Source organism: Mesocricetus auratus, unplaced genomic scaffold (genome assembly GCF_017639785.1).
Source record: "Mesocricetus auratus isolate SY011 unplaced genomic scaffold, BCM_Maur_2.0 Super-Scaffold_100006, whole genome shotgun sequence".
NCBI lineage: Eukaryota > Metazoa > Chordata > Mammalia > Rodentia > Cricetidae > Mesocricetus > Mesocricetus auratus.
The window spans coordinates 55435649-55457405 of record NW_024429190.1 but is presented as its reverse complement, the minus strand read 5'-3'; the positions used below and the strand labels follow the sequence as shown (position 1 = coordinate 55457405).

The following is a 21757-nucleotide window of genomic DNA, read 5'->3' as shown; positions in this document are numbered from 1 at the left end:
GGCTGGCCTTAAATGCAGAGATCCTCTACCTCCAGAATACTGGAATAAAGACATGCACACCATGCCCAACTATTGCTCTGACATAACCATACTTTCCCATTTACTCCAAAGCCTGACTTCCTCACCTAGAAAACAAATGGCTTAAAATCCACCCAGAGCAGCTAGTAGCCACAGGCGATTGCTGAGTATCTGAAATATGACCAATTTGAACTGAAATGTGCAAGAATAAATTTTAAAGATTCAAACAATACTGATACTTTTTTACAATGTAAATATTACACTATCAATTTTATATTGATAATATCTGAAGGGCAACATTTTAGATGCATCAATCAAAATACAGTGTTAAAAATTATTTCATTTGTTTCTGTTTTACTTTTTAATGTAACTACTGAAAAATTTTAATTGTGTATGTGGCTCACACTGTATTTCTACTGGATGGTGCTGGTCTACAAAATACATTTCTAGCCGGGCGGTGGTGGTGCACGCCTTTAATCCCAGCACTCGGGAGGCAGAGGCAGTCGGATCTCTGTGAGTTCGAGGCCAGGCTGGACCGACAGCCTCCAAAACAATACAGAGAAACCCTGTCTCCTAAAACCAAAAAGAAAAAAAAAAAATTTCTAGAAAATATAAAGTTATTTTGAGAAAATATGCAATATAAGATTTATGCATTATTAACAGAAATTGAAGTGTCTATATGTAAAGAAGTCAAAAAGGAAACTCAATTTTCAGTGAATTACCTAACTCTAATATATAATCTTAGAAATCAAGGCAGGTGGTAGCGACGCCTTTAACCCCAACACTCAGGAGGCAGAGGCAGGTGGATCTCTTGCGTGTGAGGCCAGTCAGGTCTACAGCGCTAGTCCCGGGACAGCCAGGGCTACACAGAGAAACCCTGTCTAACAAAACAAAACAAAAAAAAAGGTCAGCCAGGCGTTGGTGGCACACGCCTTTAATCCCAGCATTCGGGAGGCAGAGGCAGGCGGATCTCTATGAGTTGGAGGCCAGCCTGGTCTACAGAGTTCCAGGACAGCCTCCAAAACAATACAGAGAAACCCTGTCTCAAACCCACCCTCCCCCAAAAAATTAAAAAGTCAAGGACCAGAATAAACTAGTTGCCCAAAAGTGAAAACTGGGTCATACTACCCCATAAGATAATTATTAAAAAAGTGAAATCAAGGCCGGTGTGGGGTAAAAGCGTTTACCCCCAAACTAATGACCAGGATTCAATCCCCAGAACTCACTTGACAAAAAGAGAAAACTGACCCCCCCCAAGTTGTTATCAGACTTCCATACTCCATGGTACACATCCACATAGGCACCTGCACACACACAAGCTAGATGGGGGGGGGGGGCAATGTCTTAACATTAGCTGAAAGTATCAAGAGTGCTGATAATGTACTTGACAATCAAGGAAGTCCAGTTCAAAGGGAGATGCCAATAAAGATAGTTTTCACTAATCTTGTGCCATCTCTACAAAACTCATACAGCATACCCTTTTAGCTAATTATAGATTCTTATTTCAAACCTGGAGATGTAGCTCAGAGGAAGAGCATCTGCCTACATTAAACAAGGTCGTGAGTTCAATTATCAACACTGTAAAAAAAGAAAAAGAAAATTCTTACTTCAGATACAATGATGTCCATCTGACGCCGTAATTTCCTTAGTGTGTTCATGAGCTGTTCGGGATCTTTGTGGATTCCAACCCAGCAGCCATTAACAAAAATCTTGGTTGCACTAAATGAAAAACCAAAAGCAGTCTATACTTAGCAGGTCTGTACTAACTGTAACTTAACAATTAACATCAGTTTAAGAGAAAACTTGTCTGTACACACTCAGCAATAGCTGCAGGAGAAATTTCTTCTAAATTTTCCATGCTCCATTCTTCTAAAAATTCCAAAATTGGAGAAGGTTGGGATCCTACTGAAATATAAGCCATCAAGGCTAAATTCTTCACAAGTCCTACAGCATGGCCCTAAGGAATAAGCAACATAATTAACATCACTGTTGCGTGCCTATACAAATGGTTTTCTATAAACATTTTACTTTCAATTTGGCTTCAAGAAAAAGATTACAAAAAATCTTGATTTTAAACCATGATGCATAATTTAAAAACCTGAGGTAGTTATGACATATAATTACTTTTTAAAAAAGCTTCATAGCATGCATCAATTACTCCATTCATTATGACATTTTCATACATGTGCAAGACCCATGTGGTCAGAAGAGAACGTATGATCACCTGGAGATTAAGTAACTGACTTGGGTGCTGGGAACCAAACTCGGATCTCTAGGAGAGCAGCGCATGCTCTGAACCCCTGTGGCGTCTCTCCAGCCCCTCCCATCATGTATTTTGATGATACGCAATCCCCGTTCTCCTCTCTTGCCTTGCTCTTCACTAATTCCCTTCTTCTTTCCGACTAGGAAACTACTTGTTCTTTTGTTTGGGGTGACCCACTCAGCTCCATCGGGGCCACTTACGGAACCACGTGCCCATGTGCACTTTATATGCCTCTCCTGCCTCCATCAACTAGTGTCTTTGTAAGCAAACTTTTAAACTGAGCATTAACCATAATGTATTACCTCTGGGGTCTCAGCAGGACACACCATTCCCCACAATGTATTATGCAACTGTCTTGGCTTTGCTAGCTTGCCGTCTCTACCGATGGGAGAATTTAAACGACGCAGGTGAGAAAGAGTAGATGCAAATGTCAGGCGGTTTAATACCTAAAAAACAAAGGAGCAAATCTTTAAAATCTGAGTAAGCCCATAACCCCATTATCACTGTGAAGCAAAGTTCTAGTTTTTATAATCCACTGAGTAGCTCTGTCTTTAATCTTTTCTTGGATAATCTTGTTTACACCATAACTTAATTACTCTTAATTTTGGCAGTGACAAAGGAGGAAGTAAATGTGGCAGTGGGAGAACAACTTGAAGAAGTCAATTCCCTCCTTCCACCATATGGGTCCCAGGGATCAAAAGCAGGTGTCAGACTAGGCAGCAAGTATCTTTATCCTGCAAGCTCTCTCACTGGTAGATTTTCTTCTGCCAATTATTTTATTCTGTGCTGTCTCTTAGCCCTAGGACACTAGTTGGTATGTGTTAGCTACTAATAAGTGTCAAAGTATATGCTGTCAATTCATACCCTTTTAAGTCAGTATTAATTCCAGCACTTTCTCCAGGCTGAGACCTCTAAATCGAACAGATGCAATACTTCTAAGACATGAAGCAAAGTAATACAACCCCTTTCCTTGTGTTACTAGCATCTACATCACTCATCCATTTAAAAACTAGTAAACACACCACTACTGCCTACAGAAACCATGTTCTAAGACACCTTCCCCACAGTCTCTCAAACGGTAAGCTCCTCAGGAAAGCCAGACAGCCTCTCTCATGCCTTGGACCACAATACCACCAGCAAAATGCAAGTTCTTCCTCACCTTGCTCTGCTTAATGAATTGTTACCACTCATTAAAAGCTATCTGAACCCTAGCCCTACCCTTAGGTTTTCCACCATTCAATTAATGGATAACAAAGTCTTATAAAATTTGCATGTGGGGCTGGAAACACAGCTCGGTGGTCGAGAGTACTTTCTACCAGCTCCCATGTCACAGGGCTCAGGATGCCTATAGCTGTAGCACAAAGAACCTGGCCCCATCTTCTGCTTTCCAAAGGTAGGTACACACACAAATAAAAATAAAATTTTAAAAGCTGTTTTCTCAATATTTCTCAGAATTTACTCTATCAATATAAAACTACTGTAATCCAGACCAATCATTTCTCACCTACTCTACTGGACAATTTTCCTGCCACCTTTTCTACACACAGTAAATTCTGCAGATTACCAGAGGCAGTAACAATGTCACCTCTACACACAGCCAATCCCGAAGATATACTTCCCCCACCCCATGAGCTGCTCTCCCTTCACCTCTGCATCCAGCTTCCCCAACCTTCCACTTGATTTACAAATCCTGAATTGCTCTAACTCCCCAAATATACACCACACTCTTGCTGCCTCTTCCTTTTATTCAGGATATTAAGATGCTTTTCTGCAGCTTCTTTGTGAGCTGCTGGTTCTGCCCTCCTCATTTCACAATGTGCTTTAACACTGAGCCTCTTCACCTCTTAAACTCAATGTCTTTTGTCAGCATTCCCAGAGTAGCTGTATACAACTTACTATAATACTTAGAGAGCCTTCTTTTAATTATGTTTATTGGCAAGTGGAAACAGTAAACCACTGGAGATAAGAGATCATGTTTTATCCATCTTTGAATCTTTAATGAGCTGGTACCTGACATATCACAGGGCCATCAGCAATTCACTGAGCTGAATTCATAATGTAGTATTTATCACACTCTAACTCAGGCTCTCTAAAGAACTACATATGCATGAATCTGTTTCCTTGGTGGATGCTGTTGACCTCCTAGAGGGCTGGGATAGTATCTAATTCATGTTGTGAACCCAGAATTATAAGTACACTAAATAAATCCTTACTGAATGAAAAACCTCTACAAACGGAACTTAGCTATCAACAGCCTCCAAGCAGCCTCTTATTTTTTTAATTATTTATTATGCATACAGTTTTTTATCTGTGTACATGCTTGTACCCCAGAAGGCATCAGACCTCATTATAGATGGTTGTGAGCCACCATGTGGTTGCTGGGAATTGAACTCAGGACCTCTGGAAGAACATGCAGTGCTCTTAACCTCTGAGCCATCTCTCCAGCCCCACCCCCATCCCCCAACAGCCTCTTAAAGGATCTGTTTCTAGGAATTAGGAACTTAAGTTTGGTATCTGAATGCCAAATAAATCAGATAATACTGATACTGGCTAGTTTAAGAAATTATGAAAATATGTAAACTAGGCCGATAGTGGACACCTGTAACCCCAACACTTGGGAGCAGAAACAGGAGGAATGTCTATGTTCAAGGTCAGCCCAGTCTACCACGGAGACCTCATCTACAAAAACTAATTCTACAAAAGCTAAATGCTCAGTGAGTATTTGAAAACAGCTTTTCCAGATGGGCCAATGAGTAAAACATGAGCACCTTCCAAACGGCTAAAGATAAGACTCCCATACACTGTCATCCAACTACCACCATGCAACAAGGTGTGCATTCCCCTATTTAAAATCTAATTTGAAAAGAATTTTAAGCCTTTCCCTAGAGGACATAGCTCGGATGGTAACATGCTCACCCAGCATGCATCTACCCCTGGGTTCAATCTCCAGTACCTCCTACAGGGGACACAGTGCTACGTACTAGTAATCCTAGCACTTGAACAGTAAAGGCAAAGGGATCAGAAATTCAAGGTTACTTTTAACTACATAGCAAGTCTGAAGACAGCCTGAGCTATATGAAACCCTACCTCAGTTATTTATGGTTTTGGTTGTGAGCCTAGCCTTTAACAGCTGAGCCATCTCTCCAGCCCCCTTCCTCATTGGGGGGAGGGAAAAAACCTTAAAAAATAAATCAATAGCTTTCCCCTACTATACCTGTGAATAGTTATTATATTCATTATATATGCAACTTATTATAGAAAGAAGGGCTGGAGTATGTGTAGCTCAGTGGTAGAATCCTTGCCTAGCATGTATAAGATCCTAGGTTCAAACTCCAGTATGTCCAAAAATATACAGGTATATATAAATTTGGGCCTAGACAGTGATGACTCAGCACTTAAGAGGATATACTGCTCTTGCAGAGGACCTGGGTTCCGTTACAAGCACCTACACAATAGCTAACAACCACCTTCTCCTCAGTGCCTCTCCTGGGTTCAGTGGGCTCCCTCATGCACATGGTGCACAGGAACTCACAGGCACACACACATGTACATAAATAAACCAGGCAGTGGTGGTACATACCTTTAATGCCAGCATGAGGGAGGGAGAGGCGGGTGGATCTCTGAGTTCAAGGCCAGTTTGGTCTACAGAGCAAGTTCCAGGACAGCCAGGGCTACACAGGAAAACCTTATCTTGAAAAAACAAAACACACACACACACACACACACACACACACACACAAAGGAAAAGAAATAAACCATGTTTTTTAAGGAATAGAGAAATACAGGAAGAACTACTTTTTGTCTTGACATAGGGAGTCTCACTCTGCAACATAGGCTAGCCTCAAACTTGAAGCCTCCAGAGTAATAAGGCGTATGAGCCACCACACCAACTCTAATAAGGGCATGCCTAGAAATTTTCTGGGTTAGTTTCTAAAATGGAGCTTTTCAGACAAAACTTTGGCTGACACAAGCTGTAATCCCAGGATTCTAGAAGGTAAGGCAAGAGGAACACTAGTTTGAGGCTGGCCTGGGCAGTGTATCAAGACCCTATTGTTTCTCCTGCCCTATCAAAATGCCACTTGGTTTCAGACTTTCTGAAATCACAAACAACTATTCTACTTTACTCTCTTGAGCATCTAAACTGAAAGCCAATTTAACTCTCTAATGATAATGGGTAATTTAAGAGAAACTTTACCTCATTATTCAAAAACCCCTAGAGAATTTTACACCTGACCAAGGGGAAAAAAACCCAAAATCACTTATGATCAATGAAATGAAAACTGCCGTCCCTGCAATTCTTTCCCATGAATGCGTAGGCACACTGGCCACCTCACCTGGGACACTCCAGCTCTGGCTTGATGAGCTTTCTTCTGGTCCCCCCAGTTCCCAGTGGCTAAAGAGTATTTTAGCCCATCAGATATGATCCGTGTTTTAATTGCCAACTCCAAGTTAAAGTCCTTTCCACGATCAATAAACTTCTGTGCATAGATTCGTACTTCTTTCAGCAAATTCTTGAACATTCTATCAAATAAGATGGTGCTATTGTAAACATGGAAAAGTCCACAAGACAGGCATTTTCAACAGACAATACCACCCACAAGAAGGCCAGGCAGGATAAGTTGTTATCACTCTTTTGAGGTTTATATATCCTTATAGACACAGGTAGTAGAGAACAATTAAGATAAAATGTTTACAGAATAAGTCTTTAGTGAGGCAGTGATCAAAACAAGGCTAAAATGTACTGATCTAGGCACCTGAGGAAATGGGTCAGTTAGTAAAAGTATGAAAGCATAAGGACATGAGTCTAAATCCATAGCATCCATGTATAAGGAGACCATGTGAGCCACTCTGGGATGCTAAGGAAGACCCACCCATAACTGAAGCAATGATTCTCTCTACTTAGGCAACGTCATTCTGTAATTGCTTACCCTCTAAATAAGAATGCAAGTAGAGGTCCAGCAAGATCCAGTCTTTTGTTTCCATAGTGATCTCTGTCATCTAGTTCTCTTCTACCCAAAGCTGCTAGAAGTAGCCTATGAACCATATACCTAGAAAAGAAAATGAAAACACTTGATTTTTGGCTTTTCTTGAATATCTCAAACCACTTTATCTCAATTGTAACTTAGCAAAGGTCTTCAAACAGTAAAATTTAACTTACCCCAAGAAATAGGCTTTTTTGGTCTCACAGAAATCACTGACACCAACATGAGGCAGCATTTCTTTCTGTAAGACTTCTTTTGCATATTTAATTCTTTTCTCCTTAGTAACACCAGGCTTTGCTCCTCTTGAACCAATGAAGTTCAAGGCAACATTCTGTTCTTGGATGACAAATGCTTCGTCGAGAGATGGTTTAACCTACCAAATAAATTATAGTTAACTTTTTTCAGATTTATATTTTTACCTAACGTGACTTTATTGACATGTGAATTAAGTTTCTAACCTACTGTTAAAAAAATCAAGAGATCACAACATTTCAGATCTAGAAGGTTCCTCAGAGATAAAGAAGTGTCTGTCAAAATCCACCCAATGTAAGCGATTCACTTTCTCAAAAAAATATAAGTAATTCCACTAATTTAAAAGTAATTTTGCTTTTCATATTTTAATGACCAACAGCTTAAAACCAAAAAATAAGACATTTCTTCTAGATATTTCAAATATTTAGAGAAGTTTCATGGTGTAATTAAAATTTGCAGAGCTACAAATGAATGGTTTTCTTTCAGTGCTTGCAAGAAGAAACATTTAACCTCTAAATGATACCACTCACTATATTGAAAAGGAGACTATTTTAACACTGCACTGTTGAACAGACCTGTATATCTTGTTACCATTCATTCTTGCCACTATTTATGGCCTCTGAGCAATCAAGTTAATAGTTTCCTCATCTAGGAAAGGGTTAGATAAAATAATTCTTGCTAGGGCTGTTAACTCACTTTCTGAGAGCTTGCCTAGAATGTGAGGACTTAGGTTTAATTCCAGCACCCCTATTCCCACCCTACACCCCCCAAAAAAAAACCTTTTCCTGGAGCTGGAGAGAGCTCAGTAGTTAAGAGTACTGGCTGCTCTTCCAGAGGACCCACAAAGCAGCTCAGACCCATCTGTAACTCCAGTTCCAGAGCTTCTGAAACCCTCACACAGACAAACATGCAGGCAGAACACCAATGCATATAAAATAAAAAGATTATTAAAACTTTTTCCTGACTACTATTCCAATTTTAAAATTCTCAATTTCCAAAAGGACCCTCTTATCACAGTAGGCCGAATATACTTAAAGTCAGTCAGTTCTTTTACTTCACTGAGACAGGTTTGGTGACAGGCAGCTTCACTTACTGACCCATTTGCTGAGCCTAACATTGCCATTACTGGTGTTCGATGTCTGTGTGCTGTGGAGGCTGGGGACTACTCCACAGAGCTGGTTGTCTCTACACCTTTATGTGTGTTCTGGGTGATAACTGAAATTGTTGGGCTTGTATGGTAAGAGCTTTTTTCTGCTGAGTCATCCTGACAGCGTGATTTATTTTCTAATTTCTTGATTTTAATAAGCATACTGTGTTGGACAGCAGTGGCACATGCCTTTAATCCCAGCATTCAGGAGGCAGAGGCAGGCAGACCTCTGAGTTCAAGGCCAGCCTGGTGTACAAAGCAAGTTCCAGGACAGCCAGAGCTATTACACCGGGAAACTCTGTCTCGTGAAACAAGACAAAAAATAATTACCCTATGATTACATCAATAAATGTTCTGTTTCCTAGGAAATAAACACTGCACTAAACTAGCATGAAATCTACAACTTATTCCCAAATGATCCAGAAAAGAGTAAGACAGAGAAAATGTGACAAACCCAACTGAATCTGAGTAAAGAAAGTTTTAATGGTATTCTTACAATATCCCTGACAGGCAGAAATTCTTTCAAATAAAAGGGTAAAACACCAGCTGTCAACTACTCGTTTTCCTGAGCTGCAGTAGCCTGGCAGGCTTTCAGTTTCCTCACTGCTCTTCACGATGCTCTCAGACTCCAGCGGCCTCCACTTTTACTGAGCTGAGCTTTCACTGCACGGTAAATGCCCCAGGTGTATGACAGGCAAATTGCTCCTAAGAGCATGTGTGCTGCTGTAAGGTTGGCAATAACTAGCGTCTCTAAACTTCTCACACACAGGAAACATGCATTTGCTTTCTCATTACCATTTCCATCATCTCTGGATCTTCAAAGTCGTAAATGATATGTTCTAAAATATCTCTATCAGACACAAAGCCTAATGCTCTGAACACAATTATGATGGGAACTTCTTGCTTGATGTATGGTAAGGTTGCCACAATGCGCTGGCCAATAGCACTCTTCTTTGCACCCTAGAAAAGAAAAACAAGTGGTATCAGAACATGGGTATACAAGAACTCAGAGAAACAAAAGATAGCAAATTGTCCATTTAGTATATATGTCATATATTTCAAAAGAAGAGTGTCTATCCATTGTCCTAAAGCTTCTTTTACAAACCATGGAAACAGGCTTACTAAGTTTTTGGGTTTTGAAACAGGGTCTCACCATGCAGCCCTGCTGGCCTAGAATTCACAATATTCTGCCTGGCTGTGCCTCTAGAGTACTGAGATTAAGGTTTACTTCTTTTATGAACAACCTAGTCATTTAAACCTAAGTGAACTTCCATTCTCTACTATCTGCATGCCAAGAGTCTCTAAAGAACTACCAAATGCCACATTTGGAAATGACTTCTAGCTGCCAAAGAATAAAAAAACAACTGTTACCTTACCATCCCTGTCCACAGTAGGAGGAGAATAAAAAGTAGATTGTGAGAGGTGCTGGAGAAATTGTCTGGTGGTTAAGAGCACTTGCTGCTCCTGTAAAGGACCCAGGTTCAGGTTCCAGCACCCACATGGGAACTCACAACCATCTTTAACTTGAGTTCTAAATGATCCGACACACTCTTCTGATCTCTGTGAATAGTAGCAACGCACATGGTGCACATACAAACACAACAGACCAAACGCTTATATACATAATATAAAAACAAATCTTAAAAAGAAATAGATTAGGGAGTGTTGGTCCTTGTACGAATGTCTTTAATCCCAGCACCCAGAGGCAGAGAGGCAGATCCCTGTGAGTTCCTGGACCACCAGGGCTACAGAGATCCTTTCTCAAAACAGGCTAGGTTAAAAAGAAAGAGTATGAAAAAACAAATATGAGAAAAGCTAAGCACAGAATGAAAAGTAAATATGAAATCAGAGTTCATCTATTAGGACAGTTTCTAAATGAACAGTCTCTCACATGTAAGCATCTCTTCTCTATTTTCTTCCTCTTAAACTATATACACATACAAAGCCCAAAGAAGTTACTAGGCCACGCTAGCAGTCATGGTTTCCAGTTGTAGCCATATTTCTCTGAGTCTGATCCACTCTACCTCCTCTTGACCTCGTAAATTCAATCACAATTCCACTGTCATTTCCCTTCCCACTTCAAAACTCCTTCCACTGACAGCTTACTCCTTCCCCCACATCCATCCAGGAACCAGGGCATAGGTATTACACTCAAATCTTCAATTTGAGCCTTAAGCTACACCTTCAGCCTTCATCTCTCCAACTGCTATCTGGGTGTTTCTACTTGGACATCTAACATTCCATTCAGTCAATTATTTGTATCATCTCAAGATGGGTCAGGTGGGAAAGGCATTTGCCACACTAGCCTAGAGACCTGAGCTCAATAATCAGAACCTACAGAAAAGGTGAAAGAGAACCAGCTCCACAAAGCTGTCCTCTGGCCTCCACATATGTGCTCTGACACACTTCCCCTGCCCCATCATCATGCACACACACAGGAGGAGTGCTGGCTCTTCTACCCGAGGACCCAGGTTCAATTCCTGGTACCCACATGGCAGATCTCAACCATCTTTAACTACAGTTCCAGGAGACCCACCATCCTTTTCTGGCCTCCCTGCACACCAGGTATGCATGTAGTGCAGAGGCATTCAAGCAGGCACCCATACACATAATAAAATACATTTAGATTGTTTTAATCGCACTTTAGCGGACTGAGAAGATACCTCAGTCAGTACTGTCTGCTGCAGCAAGTGTGAGGGTCTGAGCTCCATCTCCAGAGCCCACATAAAAGCTGTGTGTGAGTAACGGGCACTGCTCTTTCAGAGCACCCAGGTTTGAGTCCCAGAACGCACATGGCAGTTCATAACCATCAGTAACTCCAGCCTCAGGTGATCCAACCCCCTCTTCTGGCCTCTTTGAGTACAGCACACACGTGTCACAGACAAACACGCAGGCAAAACACAAACACAAATTTCGAAAGAATAGGCTGCATGAGGCGGCTTCCGCTTGTAATCTCCAGGATGGGAAGGCAGAGACAGAGGGATTCCTGGGGCTAACTGGCTAGCAAGCTAAATTCTATTCAGAGAGTTCCCGCTCCATGAAACTGTCTCAAAAACCAAAGTGGAAGGCCTCTGAGGAATGACACTCAACGTTGTTTTCCAGCCTCCATACAAACATGTGCACACACACATAGACACACAAATTTTACTTCAGGACAAGCAGAAGATTAAAAAACAATCCTTATATCATACACTTAACACACACCCAAAATTTTCTCACCTAAAACAGGCCTCACATGAAAATTGAAGGGGGCACTGGTAAAAGAACTGATTATTCAAATTCTCCTCAAATGTGCCCTGTGGCATGTAATGTTTTTTAAAGATTTATTTATTTTATGTATAGCAGTGTTCTATCTAAATGTATGCCTTTAGGCCAGAAGAGGGCACCAGACCTCACTTATAGGTGGTTGTGAACCACCATGTGATTGCTGGGAATTGAACTCAGGACCTCTGGAAGAGCAGTCAGTGCTCTAACCTCTGAGCCATCTTCTCCAGGCGCCCCCCCCCCTTTTTTTTTGGTTTTATGAGACAGGGTTTCTCTGTATTGTTTTGAAGGCTGTCAGTCCAGCCCGGCCTCGAACTCCCAGAGATCCACCTGCCTCTGCCTCCCGAGTGCTGGGATTAAAGGCGTGCGCCACGACCGCCCGGGCTTCCAGCCCCATTTTTTAAAAAATATTTTAATTAATAAAATAACCTGTTGGGGCTAGAGACATGACTCAAGGGTTAACAGCATGCACTGTTCTTACAGAAAATTCGATTCCCAGCACCAAAAACATTGAGCAGCTCAAAACTGTCTGTAACTACAGCTCCAAGGAGATCCTAAGCGTCTGGCCTCTTTAAGCAACTACACTCAACATGCACATATTCACACGTAGACACAGACATATACACATAATTAAAAATAAATCACTAGCGCACGGTAGCACACACCTTTCAATCCCCACACTTCAGAGTCAGAAGCAGGCCTCTGTAAGTTCAAGGCTAGCCTGGTCTACATAGTGAGTTCCAGGACAACTGAGCTACATAGTGAGGCCCTGGCTCAAAAAAAAAAAAAAAAAAGAAAAGGTCTGGTAAATTATAAAACACAAACAAGACAGAGCTGGGGATGTATCTGAGTGATAAAACATTTGCCTAGAATGTGCAAGGCCCTAGGTTCAATCCTCAGTACAAAAAGAAGTAAGTTAAGCACAAAGGCATAAGCCCAAACATCACACATCCCAGGACATACCATACCTGTCCTCCTCTTGCCAGCATGCTAACCCAGATAGTACTGGTGGGCCGGGAAGAATTCTCCAGACACGATCTACATTCTCCAGTATAGGCATATTTGGAATCCTTTTTGGCAAACACATAGACTGTGTTTGTTGCCATTTTCTCTTGAGCTATTAGAACCTATAGACACAGCAAGAAAGTTATAGCCACGAAACCGTAAACATCATTCACTTAAGTGACGAGAAGTAAAACTGTATAGTTATTTAATGGGTCATATAGGCTCACACTTCACACAGAAATATACAAGCTTCAACAACGAGCCAAATTTCTAGTGTACAGTATGTATGTACAACTACATAAAGCTTTAGCTACATTAAGTTTAGCTGTCACACCTAAATAACCCAACTGTCACTTTCAGGGTAACTGGAGGAATGTATACTTTTTTCTTTTCTTTTTGTAAAGATTTATTTTATTTGTGGGTGTGGGTGTGTGTATACACAGGTACCCACAGAAGAAGAGAGCATCAGATCCCTAGAAGTAGAGTTACTTGATTATGCCACTCTATGTGGGGATGCTGGGAACCAAACTCTGATCCTCAGCAAGAGTAGCAGGTGCTCTTATCCTCTGAACCATCTCCACGCCAGGAACATACATAGTTTAGCTGTTAGCCATGTACCTTTTCTGATCCATTAATAATAAAGTAGCCACCAGGATCCAAAGGGCACTCATTCAGCTCACACAGGTCACGGTCTGTTAAGCCATTCAGCAGGCAGTAGGTTGAGCGCAGCATAATCGGGATTTTCCCTATGAATGTTTTCTGGTGCTGAGTCTGCAGCTGTTCTTCCCCTTCTTTAATGACTGTCTTTGTTATGTCAACATAAAGTGGAGCCGAGTACCTTCAAAATAAAAGTGGACCAGAGGTGCCCATATGTTATTTGCTGAAGTAACCAGTTAGGTACATTTTCTGAATTTTACTCTATAAGGTGCTAACAAAGAAAAAGGTATCTCTTACGTGAGATTTCTTAACCTGGCTTCATTTGGCATCATTGGTGAAGGGGCACCATCTCTTTCCCAATGAGTAGGTTTGGAGAGGTAAATTTGTTCAAATTTCAGTAAATATCTTGGCTGAAATTAAACAAAAAACATGAAAGAAGAATTTATTTTCCCCATGGAAGTTTTGAAGGCAAGGGTCGTAGTATATGTCTTAAAGACCAAGGTGGGAGAATCAGTTTAACGCCAGACTGGGCTACATAGCAAGATTCTGCCTCGAAACACACATTAAAAGATTTAATGACTCCATTTTTAATTGACATAAGCATTTTAAGTAAAAGAACTCCACAAACTGACAAAAGTTAATCAATTTTACTAACATGAGGACATTCTAAAGTTAAAATACATATTACAGTGATGTGGTTTGTCCTTTTATGTTATGAATCATTTTTATGCCAGCCATGATGACACACACCTTTAATCCCACCACTCAAGAGGCAGGAACAGGAAGATCTCCATGAGTTTGAGGCTTACCTGGTCTACAAAGCAAGTTCTAGGACAGTCAGAGCTATATAAAGAACCCCTGTCTTTAAATTTTTTTAAAGTTCTATTTATGGATAACATGTATATTGTTTTTGAAAGTGAATGCCACGGGCGGTGATAGCGTACACCTTTAATCCCAGCACTCGGGAGGCAGAGGCAGGAGGATCTCTGTGAGTTCGAGGCCAGCCTGATCTACAGAGCAAGTTCCAGGACAGCCTCCAAAACAATACAGAGAATCCTGTCTTGAAAACCCAAAAACAAAGCAAAACAAAAAAACAACAAAGTGAGCCAGGCAGTGGTGGTGCATGCCTTTAATCCCAGCACACTCGGGAGGCAGAAGCAGGAAGATCTCTGTGAGTTCAAGACCAGCCTTGTCTACAAGAGCTAGTTCCAGGATAGCCTCAAAAGCCACAGAGAAACCCTGTCTCGAAAAACAAAAACAACAACAACAACAAAAAAGGAAAGTACAGCACTCGGGAGGCAGAGGCAGGTGGATCTCTGTGAGTTCGGAGACCAGCCTGGACTACCAAGCGAGTTCCAGAATAGCCTCCAAAGCCACAGAGAAACCCTGTCTCGAAAAACAAAAAAAAACAAAAAAAAAAAGGAAAGTGAATGCTGCCTTCGTAGGTACCTAAGAAGAGGGTATGAGACACTCAACAGGAGTACACGGAACCAAACCCAGATCATTCATCTCTCCAGCCCAGAGATGTTCTCTTGTATTGATCACTTCCTTAAAGAAGACAAAGAAGCCTTTTTATTGGTAATTTCAAGTCCTGGTCCTCATGCCTCCTCCCCCACATGGTGGAGATCCCAGGCATACACTACCCTGTCTGGCTCAAACAGACTTTGCCTAACACAAGTAAACAAAAACTGCACATGACATCCTCTCTAATTTTACTTCAAAAAAAAAAAATCAAAACTGATTTCGACCCCACTGAGGCATTTTTACTTATGCTTTACTTCCCTAGAAAGGGAATCCCAGAATTTTCTCCTGTGTGTTTTTGTCCTGCTTCTTCAGGAAACATGATGCCAACTGAGCTTGTCAGAACAATGAAACCAAACTGACAGAAAGGCCATGAGTTATTCTCTTTTTATAGATCTTAGTGCTACTCACACCTGGGATGACCACTCCACATTTATTTTTCCTGCCTGTGAGGTACACAATGATTTTTCCAGATCTGCAATCATCAATGATTTCAAATTCACCAACGTAAGGACACTTCATCATGACACTCAGAAACTGGACAAGGTAGGACTTTGGCACGTGGCCTGATAAGGACGTGGCATTTGCCTTTCTTGTGGGCCTTGAAAACAGCAGTGAGCACATTATGTAATGTGCTGGCATGTGCAAGTGCAGAAGGGTCTCCATTAGTGATGTGCACTTTCCCTCACTGTCCTGTGGATGACAGACACCAGTGCCTGAAGTACAGCAAAATAAATGAGTAAATAGACAAATAGGAGAAACTCATTAAGAATGTTTCCCAAATCAACAGGACATCAGAAGGGGGAAAAGACCCTAACTCTTCAATTAAACCTAATTTTAAAACCTAAATCTTTCTATCAAAACAACTTCCAATCTGACCACAGCTCAGCCTGATGCAGGGGAAAAAAGCATTTCAATGAAACATTTAACCAAAAGCCAAGGATTTAGCTCACTGGTAGAACACTGACCCGACTATGATTCCCATTACTTAAAAAAAAAAACAAAAAACCGAAGCCTTTTAACATTAACATTTATTTGCTGTCTAATAAAGCAATCCATGACAATAGACACAGGAGTTCTCTCTATTGTCAAGTCTTAGACAATATGTAGGAATGACTACTGACACTCCTCTCCTAATCGAGTAAGTAAAAGACAAAGGGCGCTGGAGCTGTCAGAGAACCAGGGGAAAGTGGCCCTCCACTCGGCATTTCCACCATCACCCTGGACATTATCTCAATCAAGCTTAGGCTACTCCAAGGTTTTCACTTGTCTCCAGACCCTTTTCGTTTCAAGTCTACACCATTTAGAGTGACCTTTCTAAACAAGTATGGTATACATTCCTTTGACAACCCTTCAACAATTTCTCCAGAGCCTTTGATGATCTGGCTGCATCTTGCCTTCAGTAAGACCTCGCAAAACCAGACACATAAAATTTCATACACTGCTTACTGGGAGCACCATCCAATTCTAAACTAACTATATCAACAATCCTTTGGAAACACCTAAGCCATCTTTTCTGAGAAAAGTTACTCCTGCCTTCACTGTCAACTGAAGTTCCTGCATTTTCCACTCAGCGAAGGTTTAGAAATGTCTTCTTCCTGCAGTATTTACCATACTTGCACTCAGAATTTGTTTAACTTTTAACTCCCTATTTATGCATAGATCATGAAGAGAAAATGACCCGGGGATTTAAAAAGGCACATTATGGTACTTTTCCTAGCACAGTCCTGAAAAAGCCAATTTAATTTACTTTTGCTTTTAAAGCAAAATTCTGTACAGCAGCTTTAACTAGAATAAGAGTAGAATATGAGTAATAGCCCAGCTCTTAAGATACAATCTAGAGAAAAGGAACTGACTGGCTAGAAATAACCGTTCTTTCTCTAGCTCTCTTCTGCAGCTTTACAATTTCCCTGTCTCTCAGAGCCCAGCATGCTCCTGCAGTTGCCTCTCTACTTGTCTGCAACTACTGATGGTCAGTCATCATGTTGGACTTCTTTAAAACACATTTTTAAGGAAAAAACTATAAGATTACACTATTGCTGTGATATAAATAATTCAAAAGTGCCTATGTATAAATAAAAAATTATAAGTGAAAAAAGTTTAACCAGCTATTATGCCTGAGTAATGTACCTTTTTGATCTCATATTGTAACCATGTATTTCACACAATAAATAAAAAGCAAGAGTTTGGCCATGGTGGCGCATCTATTATTCCACCACTCAAGAAAGCTCAGTCTAGAGGATCAAGAGTTCAAGGCCAGCCCTAGCTATAGAGTCACTTTGTCCTAAATAAATGAGCCAATGAGAAATAGTCCTTCAAGCAGTTTTTCTTTACAATGTTAGACTGCAGATCAAAAGATTAGACTTGGTCATCTAAACAACTATTTTCAGCTCACTTCTTTCAAGTGTTCATACTAAGTGCCCTCTTCCCAACTACCAAGGATTCACTGAGGGTTATGGGGTCACAGTGCCCATAAATCCCAGCCACTAGGAAGACAGAGGTTGGAAGACACAGAGTTCAAAGCCAGCCCGGCAACAGAGTCCATTCAAGGCCAGCCTGAACAACTTACCAAGACCTTGACATAAAATAGAAACTAAAAGAGAAAGGCCTGACGGTCCATCCTAATACCAAAAGATACATATATCTGAAGGGAGGTTAGGGTTGGATTAAATGCAGAGTTAAGGGGAGGTGCTGACATACACTGCAAACGCTACTGCGTGAGGGACGTGCTATTATTGGACTGAGACCCACCCACACATTAACGCAACCTTCTTACCGGCTCTTCAACTTCTCCACTGGCATGCTGGGCTTCAGCTTGTAGGTCAATCGGTGGTGCATCTTCCACAATTCTTTGAACAGACATCTGAATAAATTCATCAAAGGAATCCAACTGTTGTCTGACCAAGCCTTTTTCATCAAAGTAAGAACTGGGAAAATATTAAGTTTATAATCAGTTGCAAGTCAGTTTGTTTTCTAATACATTTCCCATCTTCATTTAATCTAATTCAACACTCAATGAAATGTCAACCAATATATGAGAATCATTGCATAGGGTCAGGAATATTCTATTTGTAGAATTATTATGTTTTGGAAGGGAAAAAAAAGATGGGCAAAATAACTAAAGTACAACATAAGAGCTATAGCCAGAACAGAGGGAGGCGGATCTCTATGAGTTCAAAGCCAGCAGTCTGGTCTACAGAGTGAGTTCCAAGGCAGCAAGGGCTACACAGAGAAATTCTGTTTCAAAAAAGCCAAAAACTAGCCGGGCGTTGGTGGCGCACGCCTTTAATCCCAGCACTTGGGAGGCAGAGGCAGGCGGATCTCTGTGAGTTCGAGGCCAACCCGGACTACCAAGTGAGTTCCAGGACAGAGAAACCCTGTCTCGAAAAACGAAAAAAAAAAAGCCAAAAAAAAACTAAAACTAAACAACAACAAAATGTGCAACATTCAGAATTGAGGCAAGACATTCTAGGGTGGGCTGGACTAAACAATGAGACCCTGTCTCAAAAATGTAATTCACAAAAATCAATACCTGTTGGGGAAGTCCTGTGTATTTGTCAACAAAGCACTGTTGGCCAATAGGGAACCAAGATAGGTGGGACTAGGAGTCCAGGAGGACTCTGGGAAGGAGAAACACGGAAAGTCAAGATGTAACGCCATAGGGTAGGAAGCCCAGAAAGTTCTCCAGTAAGAGAAATACTTAGATTAACAATCATGGGTAATTACTTAAGTCAGAGCTAGCCAGTAAGAAACAAGCAAGGCCAACAGCTTCATAATTAACATAGCCTCCTGTGTGTTTATTTGGGACTCATGCGGCTCTGGAATCAAGCTGGCAGGAAGGCTTCTCTCAAGGAAAAGGCTTCCCTTTACAAATACCAATAGATAGCCCTAGGTACAGGATGAGAGAAAAAAATATTTTTGCTTTGCTATAAAAATAAGTGAGATAACTAGCAAACTGTGGATAGATTCTGTAGGTTAAAAAAAGAGTATTGGGAGCTGGAGAGATGGCTCAGCGGTAAAGAGTACTGGCTGCTCTTCCAGCCACCACATGGTGACTCACAAACATCTATATAGTGGGATCTGATGCCCTCTTCTGGCATAAAAGCATACGTGCAGATAAAGTACTCATATAAAACAAACTTAAAAAGTAGCCGGGCGGTGGTGGCGCACGCCTTTAATCCCAGCACTCGGGAGGCAGAGGCAGGCGGATCTCTGTGAGTTCGAGGCCGGGCTGGACCAATAGCCTCCAAAACAATACAGAGAAACCCTGTCTCACAAAAACCAAAAAAAAAAAAAAAAAGTAATAACATTATTGCATATTAATGTATAAGTATTAATTCCTATATTGTGATTATGCATGCTACATACTCTCCAATATTATGTACAGGAAGAGGAAAAAAAAGAAAATGTAGGCCAGGTGTGGTGGTGCACGCCTTTAATCCCAGCACTCAGGAAACAGAGATAGGTGGATCTCTGTGAGTTCAAGACCAGCCTGGTCTACAAATCAAATTCCTGGGACAGCCAGAGCTATTTCACAGAGAAATAAAGAAGAAATTAAGAAAAAAAAAAGGAGGGGGAGGGGAAAGGGGAGGGAGAGGAAGGAAGGGACGGAGGGAGGAAGGAAGGAAGGAAGGAAGGAAGGAAGGAAGGAAGGAAGGAAGGAAGGAAGGAAGGGAAAATGTAGTACAAGGTAAATATTTAGGGGCTCCAATGAAGAACATACATTAATTCTTTGATTTTTCTCTAAGATGGAAATATTTCAAATAAATAAATACAAGCAGATACGGAGATGCACACCTACAATCGCAGCACTCAGGAGGCTGAAGCAAGAGTGCTGCAAACCGAAAGCCGGCTAGTCTACAGTATGCAGAGCTGTGCCCAGTCTACAGTATGCAGACCTGTGCCCAGTCTACAGTATGCAGAGCTGTGCCTAGTCTACAGTATGCAGAGCTGTGCGCAGTCTACAGTATGCAGAGCTGTGCGCAGTCTACAGTATGCAGAGCTGTGCCCAGTCTACAGTATGCAGAGCTGTGCGCAGTCTACAGTATGCAGAGCTGTGCCCAGTCTACAGTATGCAGAGCTGTGCCCAGTCTACAGTATGCAGAGCTGTGCCCAGTCTACAGTATGCAGAGCTGTGCCCAGTCTACAGTATGCAGAGCTGTGCCCAGTCTACAGTATGCAGAGCTGTGCCCAGTCTACAGTATGCAGAGCTGTGCGCAGTCTACAGTATGCAGAGCTGTGCCCAGTCTACAGTATGCAGAGCTGTGCCCAGTCTACAGTATGCAGAGCTGTGCCCAGTCTACAGTATGCAGAGCTGTGCCCAGTCTACAGTATGCAGAGCTGTGCGCAGTACTGTCTGGATAAAACAAAGCAACCCTGTAAGTTACTAACACATGGTAAGTACCTAAGTAAACACAGAGAAGGCGGAAATCTACCTATAAGGAACAGAGTAACAGGATACCCCTCACATCTTATAGTATCTACTAAAATCTGTTCTGTTTGGTCTAAAGTTACCTGATCACGATCCAGCATGCTTCTTGCCACAAATCTGGAGTGATTTCATCATCATCCTCATCATATTGCATATCTGCAAAAACAAAACACTCTGCTCACTGGCAATAAGATACCACTAGCTCACACCTTACCCCCTCGCACTCTGCTAAATAAAAGGCAGCCATTTCATCCCACTTTCCTAGAGTTTCAGACAACTAGTGACATATGCCTATGTCACATTAATATTCGTCCTATACACTGTCTTTACAACAAAGGTTCAGTTATGTTGTGAGTCTGTGATTTCTGTCTGCTCCAGAAAATCCACATACTAAGAGCTAAGCAGGAGCATCGCAGTCCTCTGACTGGTAAGACCTCAGAGACTGCAGGCAAGGACAAAGAGACAGGAAAGAATTTCAATGACTGAGCAACACCCTTAGGTGGTCGATTAACATTTCATAAATGTACAATCTACGTATGTGTATATGCAGACATGTTTTCTTCTTTGAGACAGGGTCTCATTATGTAGCCTAGCTAGTCTGGAATTCACTATTTAAAACTGAATGGCCTTAAACTTAGAGATCTTTCTGCCTCTGCCTCCCAAGTCCTGCCTGTACAGACTATATTTCCCATCCCTCGTGCTCTTCTATGTGATCGAGACACTCGTACCACTAAGGTAAGGAATCAGTGAGGCATGCTGGTGCACAGCTGTAATTCCGGCACTCAGGAAGCAAATCACCATAAATTCCAGGCTAACCTGAGCTATATCATGAGATCCTGTTTCAAAAAGAAACAATAATACAAGGCTCTATACATCCTCTCCTTGAATTTAGGTAATTTTCAACTCTCCAGTAAATAAGGAATGCTGTTAGAATGAGATCATATGGTTTTATGATGTAGTCAGAAAATGCAATGTAGTTCTGACCTGTTTGCTCTGAAGCCCTGAACTGTTGCTAAAAACTCCTAATACTCTCCCAACAAATCTCATAACCTTTGTGTGTTTGTTTGTTTTATGAGGTGCTGGGAATTAAATCTAGGTCTCACATATGCTAGGCAAGTGCTCTACTACTAAACTATATCCCAGCCCTCCATAAACATTTGTTTTTAATTATGGGTGTGTGCATGCATATGCGTGCAGGTGTCTATGGAGGCCAAAAT

At 41.4% G+C, this 21757-nt stretch overlaps 1 protein-coding gene across 1 annotated transcript in view; it reads right to left on the bottom strand.

Moving 5' to 3' along the window:
- The window catches only part of Polr2b (RNA polymerase II subunit B), a 39725-nt gene that overhangs the window by 14383 nt on the left and 3585 nt on the right, over positions 1–21757 (bottom strand). The window contains exons 2-13 of the mRNA XM_005080753.4: positions 20624–20696; positions 17886–18036; positions 13886–13998; positions 13550–13769; positions 12895–13053; positions 9458–9622; positions 7440–7636; positions 7210–7329; positions 6616–6802; positions 2584–2727; positions 1836–1975; positions 1626–1737 (exon numbers count right to left, since the gene is read on the bottom strand). Of these exons, the coding sequence (XP_005080810.1) occupies positions 1626–1737; positions 1836–1975; positions 2584–2727; positions 6616–6802; positions 7210–7329; positions 7440–7636; positions 9458–9622; positions 12895–13053; positions 13550–13769; positions 13886–13998; positions 17886–18036; positions 20624–20696 (1781 nt within the window). The remainder of the gene's footprint in view (positions 1–1625; positions 1738–1835; positions 1976–2583; positions 2728–6615; positions 6803–7209; positions 7330–7439; positions 7637–9457; positions 9623–12894; positions 13054–13549; positions 13770–13885; positions 13999–17885; positions 18037–20623; positions 20697–21757) is intronic.